The 14518-nt window shown below is 45.6% G+C and overlaps 1 protein-coding gene across 2 annotated transcripts in view; it reads right to left on the bottom strand.

Moving 5' to 3' along the window:
- Positions 1-3902: 3902 nt before the first annotated feature.
- HK2 (hexokinase 2) overlaps positions 3903-14518 on the bottom strand; it is a 64570-nt gene continuing 53954 nt past the window's right edge. For both annotated transcript variants that reach the window (XM_053588636.1, XM_053588635.1), the window contains exons 13-18: positions 12129-12224; positions 11584-11683; positions 11305-11488; positions 9980-10135; positions 8560-8793; positions 3903-6463 (exon numbers count right to left, since the gene is read on the bottom strand). In XM_053588636.1, coding sequence (XP_053444611.1) covers positions 6319-6463; positions 8560-8793; positions 9980-10135; positions 11305-11488; positions 11584-11683; positions 12129-12224 — 915 coding nt within the window. In that variant the 3' untranslated portion in view covers positions 3903-6318. The remainder of the gene's footprint in view (positions 6464-8559; positions 8794-9979; positions 10136-11304; positions 11489-11583; positions 11684-12128; positions 12225-14518) is intronic.

The raw sequence follows: 14518 nt of genomic DNA, 5'->3' as shown, positions 1-14518 counted from the left end.
CCAGCTATTTTTTTGTTGCAGTTGTCATTTTTGTTTTGCTGGCCCGGTTCAGGTTCTAACCCGCCACCCTCACTCAGTGCATGTGGCCAGTGCCGTAACCACTGTGCTATAGGCACCGAGCCTAACGCTGACACTGTTGAAGACCATTTCTATTTCATTTCATCAACAATTTTAAAACTAGCCTTATTTATCCAAGATTTACTAAAGTCAAATGAGCTCGAAAAGCATTTGGGGTTTAGTGAGTGGAAGAACATGTCTTGGAGGATCCAGTTTAGGGAGTGTTTAAGGTTCCCAGAAGGCCAATAAAGTTCTAGTTAATAAGGGTTTGAAAAACAGGGTTCTAGTCAACTAAGAAGTTTCCCTGAGAGGAACAGGATCTGAAAGAGAACTGAGAAGCTTTGGAGGGAAAAAACAATCTGAATATCAGCTTTTCATTAAGCTGCCTTCTGACCAGATAGGTCCTTTTGAAAAATTATTTTAGATATACAAGCAACAAACTTTCTGCCTCATGAGCTGACTGGCTTTTGCTGAGGGAATTGGTGCTGGTAGCTGCAGGAGGAGCACGTCCCCCTGAGCCTTGGAGGGGAGCCATGCCAGCTCATGGCCTTACTCCCCCAGCTGGTGGAGACAGCAAGATAAATAGGAGGGGGAAAGGGAGGAGTTGCCATCCCATTCTAAATATAAACCAAAGTTTTAAACCAGGGGTATACCATCAAATAACAAAAAATAAGCACACATGAGACTAAAACAAAGAAGCCATTTGTGACTTTAGCCAAGTTTCCAAAGAGGGAGCAAAAAAAAATCTAGACTTCTCCCAAAGACAACTTAAAGAAAGGAACGTTTCACTAGCTACAGATGGCATGTAAAAATCAGAGGTAGCTTTCCAGGTTTAGCAGACTATAGGCATATGAGGTATTTTTTAAATGGATGCAGAAGATCAGCCCCCATGATGAAAACATCAGACTCTCTGAACCTAGGGCTGGTCCATACAAATGCTTTTCTCCTATTAATCTGAAATTGGATAACAAAGAGGCAGTGATTTTTACTGTCTGCTCAAATGGATCCTACAGACACCTGGGAGTCTGACTGGTGAGACTTTTTACCCTTTGTGCCAGTTTGTCAGGTTCTCGGTGTCTTTGTGGCTTCCAGAAGAGCAGAGCAGATGTGGTTTATCCTGTTCACAGTGTCCAATCTATAGAATAAAGAGGGAAAGCTTCCCCTTTCACTCATGGAGGGTTTGCTGGAAGTGAACTGACAACAGGCTGATTAATAGGAGAAAAAGACATACAACTTATTTGACTGTGCATAGCAGAGGGCAGGAAGTGGCAGGGAGATTATCCAATAAGCCAGTGAGGTCCACATGCTTATATTCCCTTCTTCACAGGGGAAGGAGAGATGGGAGAAATGCCACAATTTTTCTGAGTGGTAGTAAGTGATTATTGGGAAGAATGAACATACCTGGGAGATAGCAATTAACTTGTAAATCATGATTCTCTATGTAGTTTGAATAAGCCTGAGAGGTAGACATTATCTTGTGAAAAAGTCTGCCCAAGTGTATTTCCATTCCTGTCTTCTCTTCTGCAATAAGACTAGTTCTCATGCAGATAAAGGAGTATCAGACAAAAGCTTCTTCCTATGCTTTGGGAAAGACCGAGGGTTGAGAGATTGAGGGGTAGAAAGAAGGTCAGAGACACCTGAGGCACAGCAAAGCACCATATTGGGAGGGAGGCATTGTTTTCTGATCCCCAGCAAAGAAATTCCCCCATAGCGAGGAACCCCAAAAGGATTGGAGTTGGGCAGGGAGCAGCCCCAGAGAAGCCCATGAGTCTGGACAGTGCGGGCTTTTGAGGAACCCATTTTAAATTATACACTGAGAAAATTCTCTTCTGAACATCTTGTCTGGTGTTACAATCTGTAGAGAATTACAATCTATGTCCTCTCAGAAGCCCTCAGCGGGAAAGGGAAGAGCAGCTCTTCCCTGAGGTTGTGGGAGGGGGGCAGCAGAGACCTAGGGAGTGTGGGTGGCAGCAAAACTGTGCTGAGCAGCAGCCTGGCTGACGCTGGCTGGGGACCCAGACCCCCATAAGGGGCCGATCATCTGAGGGGAGCTGTTGACAAAGGGACTGAGGCCTCTGCTCGGCTCACTCACTGAGGCGGCAAGGCACTCAGAGTGTAGCAGGAGCCCAGGCAGACGAAAAGACTCAGGCACTAGTTGGAAGAGGAAGTGGCTTTATTCACCAGCAAAGACTCAACAGACTAGTGTCTTAAGAACTGAGCTCCTGACTCAATTTCTGGCTTTCCATTTATAGTTTTTGGGCTCGTGTGCACGCAAAAAAACTCACGAATCAGGTCAGCACATGCCCTCAGTGCTTAGCTACCTGTTCTCAAAGACAACAGAAGGTCAAGGAAGTTACAAGGTCACTATATAGGTTACAACATACATCTTAAGGGCATACAGATAACAGGAACATTTGCTGCAGTGGGGGTTGTAATCAGTAGCTTTGTGCTTAACTTTAGTTTACCACAGACTGTCCTGTCAGTGCCCCAACCGGTTGCATCTGTGCAGAGTTACTGGAACAAAATTCACTTCTGCTTTTCTCCCCTGCCTCAAAAGAAACCCATTACAACTCCTATGTCATATAGTATTTTTAAAACAAAAATGAGATCATATTTTATATACTGTTCCATAACACACTTTTGGCATGAAGTAATATATCATTAACATTTTCTGTATGTTAAATGCCCATATCCTCTATACCTCCATAATGGTTTTATAGTGCATGGCGGTTACCTTCCTAATTGCTCAGATCCCTGGCCCGGTATCACAGGATGCTCTATTTCCCAGGCTCCCCAGCCCAGCTGTGTCCTGCTAGGCTCAACCAGTGGGAAACCCTTCATCACCCGCCCAGCTCTGCGCTCCCCGATCCTGCCTACCCTCCACCTTTCCCCAGCTTTGGAACTCTGGTCCAGCCAGTGGGATTGAAGCTGTTTTTCTCTGGGTTGCTTCTGTACTGATTGGATTCTCAGCATTTGCACCATCAGCATAAGCAAGTCACTGTATTAAATGTTTGCAGTCACTGGAATGATTTCCCCGCCTGAACCCTGACACAGAGTAGGCAGACCTATCACATAGATACAAATTCTCGTTTTAGCTATTACAAGCCAGACAATAGTTAATACCCTTAAAGCTAACTCTTAGTCCCTAACTTGTGTATTTCCTTAGCACAAATTTCTAGAAAATTACACAAAATCTGCTTTTGTGGCATATTGCCAAACTCTCCTCCTAAATGGGTTATACCAATTACACTTCCACTAATAATGTACAAACATGCTCCAAATCTCACCAATTTGATAACAGGAAAAACACAGTCCAGTTTTAATTTTTCTTGTACCTGCTGGCTGTATCTATTACCCTTTTAGCCTTGGTCATTTTCTTCTCTCAGTTAGTGGCAAGAAGACCCATGACAATGTCAGTGGGTATCCCTAGGGAATTTTGAGGAATTTATTCCTCAGATTTGAGTTTTACTTATTTATTAAGGAAGAGGGAGAGTTTAGTAGGGACAGGACAGAGGCAGGTGCTTATGACTCACATCTACCTGCCAAGACCAGCCAGAGCCCATGAGGGTATACTACACACATCTCAGCCAAGCTGTTTAAACAGTGGACTGCAGGGCTGGACATGGGGCTGGAAATCTAGGGCCCCAAAGGCAGACCAGGAAAAACCACCTTCTAGTTCTATTGGGATTGAGTTTCTAAGAAGAGAAAGTCCTGGGATCAGCCCAGGTCTCGGCTACACGCCTGTCAAACACATAAACAAACACTCAAAATCAAGACATTCGTAAGTCACTTAGCACACTGGCCAGGAAGTACTGATATGACCAAATGAGGAATCACACATCAAGTATTTTGAAAACTGTTAAAATTTATTAATAATAGTTAACATCACATAGTTAATTGAACTAGTTATTTATTGTACATAATGACAATATCTTCACTAGACTGAGTGCTCAAGGATTTGAGATGATCAGCACACCCCAAAGACTGAGATCCACTGTATTTACACCAAGCAAAGCAGCATCACCAAGGGATAGCCAACCTAGTTCTGGGAACACAAACATTCAAAATGCATTTTCCAGTGCTCCCTTTTGGAAACTAACAACACATCTTTAGTCGCTACACATACAGCTCTACCTTTAAAAACAAAATGTGTAATTTCATAGATAGTACCTAATCTTCACGTTTAAAATTTCAGTTAAAAATCCATCTCTATTTTGCCCCACCCTTAATGAAATATAAATCTACATGAAAGCCAAAAGCGTCCATGTAGTAGGATGCACCCACGTTTTGGATCAATTAGTGAGCACGAGAGAGGCAGAGGAGTTGCACCCAACAGTAAAGTGAGACCAGAACAAACAAGAAGGACCAGCCCCTCTGCCCTCTGTGCTTGTCAGGAGGATCTGGGCAGTTTTCACCTATTTACGCACAACCTTGTACAAAAAAAACATGTAATCAGACACTGTTTTCAGCACAAGTTTGATAAATGTGCAAAAACTGGGTGTGATTCAGTCATGAGTTTCTTTCCCTGTTTTCAGTTTGGTCCTTGCATCCAATTTAATAGTTACAAGGCCATTCTCTCTTTACCATGTAGTGTCCAGGTTTAATGTCTGGAGTTGTGCGTATTTCAGGGCAGAAGTGGGCTTTCAGATTCAGAATTAACTATACTCTTGAAAAGTAGAGTATGAAAGTTTTTACATCCTTCCCATCCCTCCCAATAGTTTAAAATAAATACTGTGTATAAAAACCACAAAAACAGGTCAGTAGACCAGTACCAGTAAACTGGGGAAGCACATGGACCACAATTCTTATAAAACATTTACAAAACAAGCCAAGATGAAACTTGCTAGGAGGGCACAAATACCCCCAAAATGTTGTCCCTGAGGTTTTGTTTGTTTGGTTGTTTACTTATTCCGTTTTGGTTTGCTGTCAATGATTAGATATATTTTTAGGAAAAGTTTTTGGTGGCTTCCTTTACCATGTAAGAAAGCTTTAAAATACTACTGACTGCCCTAAGAACAAAGATTTCTAACCAATGAGTCTATTTGAAATGATTCTTTTGGTTTCCTTGGGTTAACATCCCATGTAATATTGCCCCAGGAAAGTCTCCCAACAGAGCAGCCAGTCACCATGGTTTCTTCAACCCAAAGGCCCAGCCTCTCTCTGCCCCGCCTTCCTCACATTCCCAACACTGCAGGAAAGGAGGAAGCAGAAGGCAACTGCTTTGCCATTCACTCGCCCTGAAGAGTTTTCTCTTCTCTTCCCACAGGCGAATGAGGTATTTCTAGTCACTAGTCAGTATCTTCCCCTTCCACCTTTAACCACACTGATGTACTAAGGAGGCCAATTCAGACAAGACCTGCGTTATCTATGTACATAACAAATTAACATATAAATACATTACGTGCAACTGACCATTACACATCAAGATGAAGGAGCAGACCTACTTCATAAACTAAATAAATTTTAAATATAAATTAAAATGAAAATACAGTGTTTCTGCTTTTGCAGGAAAAATGATTTTTAAAACAAACCAATAAGCTCCCCCTCTCCCAAAAGTCCATTGCTCACAGATGATTTGTCCATCCACATGGAGATACGACCAGAGCCCACATGCAGGATGCATCAATTCTTGGCTTTGGTTTCATTGTCCAGACTCAAGGTTCCTTGATCCCAGGAACAGTGATGCTGGAATCCACAGGGCAACGGATTGTAGATGAGGTTGAAAAGGGGCTACCACATGTATATCCATGGATTCCCCTTCATGCACCCCCCCCCCCATATGCCTGTAGGAAAATCAGGCTCAAGTTGTAGTAGAGACCTCCCAGATCTCTGACAGGAGATCAGTATCAACATCATGGTGGGGGATGCTCTCCACCTAGAAATGTCATGTTCAGGCTCCAAGGTGAAGCAACCATGTCTTCATTAATGTCCCCAACCCTGTAGAATTATGCAGGGACATGGAATTTGGCCAAGGGGATTAATTATTAAGGATTAACATTCTTAAAGTTTTAAAAAGAACTAATGAGAATGGTTGTGACCACTGTGAACAAATCCTTGCTTCAATCTGTGTTTATCTTGGAAGGCCAAGGTTCGGGCACCAAATTGTATAGTGAATACAGGCAAAGAAAAAAACCAGTTCAACAGGGTCCTCTGTGCCAAGGAAAAGCCTAAGGGTCTGTCTCTGACACAGGGGATGACACCTTGTAATTTAAAACAGGGAGGAGGGGGAGCAAGAGGAAGTCCCTTCTGATTTCAGAGGTTCTATCGCTGTCCAGCTTCACGGATGCGGCAGGCCACGGCAGTGATGAGAGCTGCCCCCTTCCCACTGCCATCCTCCGACTCCAGAAAGGACACATCACATTTTGGAGCCAAGTCCTTCACTGTCTCATGCATGACTTTGGCAAAGCTGGAAAAGGTGGGAGGAAGACACAGGAAAAACCATCTTAGTCATGTTTAACTTGTATACTCAGAAATATGACCCTACGAATGGATGCTGGAAACCCAGGAATAGTTAAGATGAGGAAAAGGATGACAGTCACAATGTTTTAAATATTTACTGTGTACTATGTACCAGAAGACCAAGGCTTGGAGATGCTAGTAATATTGCCCAAAACATCACACGAGGCAACTGGGGGAGCTAAGATTCCCCAATTGTGGCATGTTCACAATTCTTGCAAATTGGGCTCTTAAAACCAATCAGTAAAAGAGAAGTTCAACAGTCATGGAAGCTCCATGTGTGCCTTGCAGAGGTACATAATCTATTCACAAACTCCAGAGGGGAGGACTGAGATCCATGAATGTGATTTTATATTTTCCAGGGGTATTGCCCTACATCAGCTCCACATCTATTCCAAAGTGTCACTGAAGGCAAAAGAAGCAGACTTAACAGAGTTACTCTTAGGACCTTATAGTGATCCCAAATCCCCTCCATATGGAACTAGAGTAAGAAGCTGTCACCATCTACCCCCACAGCAGGGTCAGGGCGCCCTCTCCATTGGTGAAGCTGAGGATGCGAAGTCCTAGGGCCCCATCCTAATCCTCCTCTGGGACCGAGGCTCCTATCTGTACAATGACACTGACCCTCCAGTAAAGGGATCCAGAACTTCTAAAGTTTCCTTTTCACTAACTGTTTTGAGACTCTGGGACAGCCTCTTCTCTCCTTGAAATAAACCTAATGAAAGCAGGTAAGGTTTGGTCACATGTTCTCCATCCTCCAGCCCATCCTGTGCCTACTGCCTGGGCTAGGGCATGGATCTACTCTCTTAATCTTTGTCTGAAAGGCTTCTAGGGAAGAGGATTTGGGGCACTTCCTGACTTCTAAATGAATTATTCAAAACATAGGTAAATGAGGGAAGAAGAGAGAAGAAAAATGGTGATAAGAAGGGTGAAAAAAAAGGAGAGATGAAGAAATAGAGGAAAAAGAAAAACAAATGTAGTTCTCCCATACTAGGGGTGGGGCAGAGGGTATGAAGTCAACTTTTTCTATAAAAGACCAGGCAATAAATGCTTTTAGCTTTGTGGTCTTGGGGGACAATTCTGCCATCGTATGTGGCAGCCATAGACAGCACGTGAACTGATGTGAAGGGATGCATGCCAATAAAACCTTATTTTCAAAATCAGGCTGTGGCTGCTATTTGCCAACTCCTGCTCCAGACTATAAAAAAATACCTTGCTCCAGAGTTTTAGCATACATTTGATAGAATGTTCACAGCAGCACTGTTTGTAATAGTCAAAATCTACAAATAACACAAATATCACATCAACGAGAGAATAAACTATAGTATACTCAAAGGCATATAGATAGCCCCCCAAATTTTTCTTTTTTTTTTATTGAGACGGAGTCTCACTCTGTTGCCTCTATGGAGTGCTGTGGCATCATAGCTCACAGCAACCTCAAACTCTTGAGCTCAAGCAATTCTCATGTAGATGGGACTACAGGCGCCCACCACAATGCCCCACTATTTTTGTTGTTGTTGCTGTTGTTATTTGTCTGTTTAGCAGGCCCGGGCTGGGTTTGCACCCACCAGCCCCAGTGCATGTGGCTGGTGCCCTAACCACTGAGCTATGGGTGCCCAGCCATAGCCCCCCAAATTAATGAACTGTAAGTGCATATTTGCATCTCAGAATATACACACCACGTGAGAGAGGCCAGTCACAGAAGAGATATCCTAAATTCTATGTATGGTATATTAAAAAAAATCAGTACAACTGAACAACATAGGCATATACCTACATTTGGGGGGAGGAGAAAAGCAAGGAGCTAATTCAGCATAGCACCTGCCCCTGGCAGAGGACAGTGAAGTATAACTGGGAAGGGGTTCCTAGAAACTTCTGATGATAAAGGTAAAACTCAGCCTACTGCTGGCTAGTCATCTTTAAACTATAATAAATATATTATATACACTCTTTGGAATGGCTGATAATTCACCATAAGATAAGAAAGGAGAGAGGGAGACAGGGGAGGAGGAGGATAGGCAGGGAAGGCCAGAGTCAGGCACTCACTGAGGATGGAGCTTGTAGAGGGTCCCATCCACACCCACTGTCACTTTGAGAGTGTCCAGCCCCCGGTTTTCTCGTATCTTGTCCACCACAGCAGCCATGCCTGCGCCACAGAGCTGGGCTGCCCGCCGTGCCACCACAGTGCACACCTCCTTGACAATGATGCTGTCATCACAGGTGCTCTCAAGCCCCAAGTGCTGCAGGATGGCTCGGACCTGCAGCAGGGCCAGGCAGTCGCTGGGGTGAGAGGGAGACAGGGATCAGTCAGGCAGCGAGAGAGCTGGTGGCTCACCACTTCAGGGACTGGCTCCAGGGGGTCTACCCCTCCAGCAGCTGGCTCTGCGAGGTGGCTCCCTTTCCTAAACTGAGATCAGCATTCAATCCCCTGCACTCTTCCTGAGGGTGACAGGAATGCAAAGAAACATCTCCCTATACAAAGTAGGGCATCACTACAGCAAAATGGATACTCAGAAGGAAATTCACTATGTATTCTACTCAGCTGGAAATAATAATGACAATGATCGTGTCCGTTTCCAGTTACAAAGCTCTTTCCTATCCATTGTCTCACTGCAGTTCATGGGTCCACAGGACAGTACCAACAAAGCAGCATTTGACACTTGCTCTGTTTCTACTCTGCCACCCTGAGTGGTCTGAACTCTACATGTGTGCTATTTATGAAACAAATGTAAATAGAATTGTAGGAAGAAAGTAAACCCTATTATACATATAAAGGGAATTATTTTAGAAGTCTGGAATCATCTCCTTGCACACAAACAAACATGCAAACTAGAACATATTATTCCTATACACTAGTGCAGATGCCCAAGGGGCCCACTCAGGCCAGTTGTCCAGTGCCTATTTTACTATGCACTGGGAGTAATGACACAGCATTAATTTTTAATGGGCTTTGCAATTCACTGTTCTAGTTTGGAGCAGAGTTTTCTGCCATTAGACTGGAGAAGGGAAGCTTTGCTCTAATGAGTCTCCACATGGCATGTTTCTACACTGCCTTGACAGTTCCAACTTTTTGTTCATCCGTGTTGCCTGATTACTATGCCCAACAGTTAGGAAGGATCTTTAAGCCAAGTGTGGATGGCTTAATTATTCTGTGAATTTCAATTTACATCCTACCAGCAGGTAGCTTTCTACCTTTGATATTTAGTCTAAAGCCCAACAATATCACTTTGCCTGGTCTCCTGCCAAGCTTAGCATGATCTTTCATGAGAATGTTATATATTTGCCCTTAAAATGGCAATTGTCCATAAGGTGCTTTAAGCAAACACTCTAGACATAAATGCGTTAGCCACAAAATTGATCTTTGCATAAGCCATGCCCTGATCTTACTTGAACTATGGAAATCCTTCAGTTTGATTGTCCATGAGAAGGACATAGCCACACCCTACACTAAGCCCTAAACACTCACCTCTCAATCTGAGACAGGAACTTGGTTTCAAAGATTCCCCTTGTCTTGAGCCGCTCTGAGATGCGGCCTCGGAAGAGCAGCCCACGCTTAGTGAAATCGATGAGGATGTTCCGGACAATCTCACCCAGATACATCCCACTGATCATCTTCTCAAACCTGAAATGAAATGACACAAGAGTAATGTTCGTGGAGGGTAAGTAGGGAGGTGGTAAGGGATGCTGAGACGGCACAGGCCCGCTTGGTCACCCCCAATGGATTAGAAAGCAGAAGGCATGAAGATTGCCCCTGGCAGGAAAGGAAATGTTGCATAATTCACTTAGGCAGGATTCCTGATGTCCTTGTATGCTAATCTACCACCTTCTGCAAACTTGACCATGCTGCCCAGGATCTCATTTCCTTTCCAAGGCTTTCCAAGCCCTCAAGAAGGAACACTCTCCAAACTCAACCACACTCCTGGGAGCAGGACAGGATGCTGACTCTTAATCCCTAAGTTCACTAGGCATGTAGCATGCACTCTTTAAGGCCCAATCATTATTACTCAAGTAACTAGTGCACACTGTAGAGCCCCTGTCCCAGCTACTGGAACCAAACACGACCATGCAGTGGCTTAAGGGTCTTTAGACTCTGCATGATGTCTTGAAAAAAAAAAAATGTCAAGGCCTCTGGTTTCATTCAAGACTCCATAGCCAGCCATCCACCCCAACTTGTCTTCCAGCCTGCTTCCTTTACTGCCTGTCTGGCCCCAAGAGGCATTTTAGTCTGTGACCTCCATTCTAGACAAATGTGTTGCAAAACATATTCTGAAGAACTAAGGTCCTTAGTTATCTGGATAGGAAACACTACGAGCACCATCTTCCTGACGGGAAGTATGTTAGATCTTAAGCTACTTTCCCTCAACTCAGACCCCTACCCCACCATCCACAGAGCTCTGTGAAGGCGGGGCAGGCCCCTTGCTCAGGTTTGACAATAGAGGGCGCTAGACGCCGGATGGTCAAAGGCGGAAGGGAGGATTTGCTCCTGTCTGGGCAGCTCAGCAAAGAGCAGGTGGTTCCACTCTCTATTTCTTTCTCCTCAGTATCAGACCCAGTACTAGTGCTCGCCTGCCTGTTGTTTCAGTCCTCGGCGTGGGAGCTGCTTCTCACATTAACTACTAACTCGGAACTTTCCAGTGTACTTGATAAGAAACGCTTTCCAAGGAAACCTCTTCTATGAACAACTCCCAAGAAAGGACGGCTGGGGAGCCGCTGTGGTCGGGGCTCCTCTCTCTCGTCTCGGTTCGGATCTGGGGTGTACGGAGCGGGGCCCACACAAGACTGGGCGCCTACCTCTGCTTGCCAGGGTTGAGGGAAAGTTCATCCACCGCCACATCAAACTCCGTGCGGAAGTCGTCGAGGCACCCATTGTCCCCGAAAGCCCCCCACTCCATGTTGACGCACATGCGCCCCTCCTCTCCTTCCACCAGCTCCACGTTGCGCATCTCCTCCATGTAGCAGGCATTGCTGCCGGTGCCTGCCAAGCACAGGACGCCAGGGCCTCGCTCAGCGCCACCCTCCTGGCACCCAGCAGGGCGTCCACCCCACTCGGGAGCCAGTCCCGGTCCTTACCGACGATAAGGCCGACTTCACAGTGATGGTCTTCGTAGCCACAGGTCATCATCGTCCCGACCGTATCATTCACCACAGCAACCACATCCAGGTCGAACTCCTGAGAGGGCAGAAGCAGGTGCCCAGTCCACAAGGGAGCCCACTGCACTCCGTGCAGGCATTTGTGAGGGAGAGTTAGACGTGGGTCAACTGTGTCTCACAGGCCATGGTTCATTCTCTCATTTCACTGGGGTCTCCTGCGAGAGCCCTTCCTGGCTGTGCTATGTAAGAGCGCCCTTTCCAGCACATTCTACCTGCTCTCCTCACCCAACTCCATTTCTCATCAGAGCTCTTAGGACCTAACAAGCTACAGAACAAGACTTTGTTGTGATCACCCCTAAACCCACAGTGCTGAAATGGCTTAGCACACAGTGGACGCCCAATAATTGCTGATGTTCCCCCAACCAATGCAACTGCCCTTAATGTTGACCCCACTTTCTGCATGCCCAGGCCCTGTGAGGAACCAGGGAGTTGACCCATCAGGTCTGGTGCCACTGCTCTCCCACCTCTCGCCGGTGGATGGCTTCCTTCAGCAGGGTCACCACGTCCTCACCCTCGCAGCCAGACGCCTTGAAGCCTTTTGTCCACTTCAGGAGGATGCTCTAAAAATCACACACGGATATGGAGAGAAAATCAGAGGAGGATTCCCCAATCACACCTTAGGCCCAGCTGTGCTTCTAGCTCTCAGCCTCACAGATCAGGCTCCCTGGAGTCACCAAAAATCTCATGCCCAAGTGAGTTTAAAGTATCGGTGGGTGGATTAATTGAGCACCCACTGTGCACCAGGTACTGAGCTAAGCGCACTCCATGTGTTACAGCATTTAATCCTCACAGCACCTTGTGGAATAATTATCATTATCATGCTTGCTTTAAGAGAAGCTAAGGCTCTGAAGTAGCTTGCCCAAGGCCTATAGCTGGCAAGACCGAAGCTGGAGAAGCAGAACTCCCAGCAGGCCCGCTAACCTGATGAATGGGCTCACAGGCACCATGAAGCTGTCTTGCTATGGGACTTATTCCTATACACTGAGCTTCCTCACTGGGCAGAACACTTTGCCTTGTCCCTTTCCTTCACTTGTAGCAGAAGGCTCATTGTGTGTCCCTTATTCTCAAACTCAGTATCTGGTGATCAAGTGATAACTCGGCTTCACCCATGTTTCTCAGTGAGGAAAGCACCCAGGCTACTCCCTGGAATCCTCTGTGGGCCCCTATCTTTTTTCTTTTTACAGACAGAGTTTCACTTAGTTGCCATCTGTAGAGTGATGTAGCATCACAGCTAACAGCAACCTCCAGCTCTTGGGCTTAGGCTATTCTCTTGCCTCAGACTCCCAGTAGCTGGGACTACAGGCACCCGGCTATTTTTTGTTGCAGTTTGGCCGGGGCTGGGTTTGAACCCACCACCCTTGGTATATGGGGCCAGTGCCCTACCCACTGAGCCACAGGCACCACCCTGGGCCCCTATCTTTAATACACCCTTTTACCATGTCCTGAGGCCCTCTGGGAGTAAATGCACAATGGCTTTGAACATGGGGCCTCCCAGGCTCCTCACCCAAGAGTTCAGCCTCCATCTGTGGGCTGTGTGCTCACCACCTGCCCCCGGGCCTGGTTTCTCTTGGCCTTGCTTGGTGGCTCATGCCCATTAGCCAGACCTTTCATTCATATCAACATGGACGTGTAATGCCATGTTCATATCTTGGTAGAGCCAGAAAGGCAAAGTATTACTACATTCCCTTGGAGTGCTGGTTTACACGCCCACAGCCAGACAAGTGTGCTTATCTCTGCCATCTCTCTTGTCTACATGTCAGTTTCATATCTGACAAAATTTTGTATTTGGCAATTTAAAGTTTACAAGGCCAAGAACAGTGGCTCACACCTGTAATCCTAGTACTATGGGAGGCTGAGGTGGGTGGATTGCTTGAGTTCAGGAGTTGGAGACCAGCCTGAGCAAGAGCAAAACCCTGTCTCTACTAAAAAAAAAAAAAAAAAAAAAACTAGCCAGGCATTGTGGGGCAGGCCTGTAGTCCCAGCCACTCGGGAGGCTGAGGCAAGAGGACTGCTTGAGCCCATGAGTTTGAGGCTACTGTGAGGTATGATGCCATGGCACTCTACCCAGGGCGACAAAGTGAGACTCTATCTCAAAAAATAATAATAATAGGCTAGCGCAGTGGCTCACACCTGTAACCCTAGCATTCTGGAAGGCTGAAGCAGGTGGACTGCCTGAGCTCACGGTTTTCAAGACCAGCCTGAGCAAGTGCAAGACCCCATCTCCAAAAATGGCCGGGCATTGTGGAGGGCACCTGTAGTCCCAGCTACTCAGAAGGCTGAGACAAGAGAGTTGCTTGAGCCCAAGAGTTTGAGTTTGATGCCATAGCACTCTACTGAGGATGACAAAGTAAGACTCTGTCTCAAAAAATAGTAATAATAATAATAAAGTTTATAGAATATTCAAATAACATTATTTCAGGTGATCCTTGACGATAAGACAAGCAGAGCCCCAGCAGCTGGGGAGACGTGCCCAGGACCAGCGGCTTGTCAACAGAGCTGGGGGCCTTGGGGCCCCACTCTGGGCCTGGGGATTTCCCCATCATCAGGATGAGCTTGCCAGAGCCAACAGACAGAACCATCTTCAGTTTCATTTCCTCTTAACTTTTATGATTCTAGGCTTAACACATGCTTCTCACAAGAACTTTGAACATAGAGAACAAAATCTAAAACAATGGCCAGAAATCCTACAATTCAGACAGAAACTGTTAACATGCTTTCTAGTTTACTTGATAAATATATAAATAAAAATACATATGTGTTGACATGAAATTTAAGATGAAGCTTGTTTAAAAATATTTTAGTAGGAAGTCTGGAAGGATACAGTCTAAAGTATTATGTTTTTATCTTTCTATTA

Source organism: Nycticebus coucang, chromosome 4 (genome assembly GCF_027406575.1).
Source record: "Nycticebus coucang isolate mNycCou1 chromosome 4, mNycCou1.pri, whole genome shotgun sequence".
Lineage (NCBI taxonomy): Eukaryota > Metazoa > Chordata > Mammalia > Primates > Lorisidae > Nycticebus > Nycticebus coucang.
This window is presented reverse-complemented; position numbering and strand designations above follow the sequence as displayed.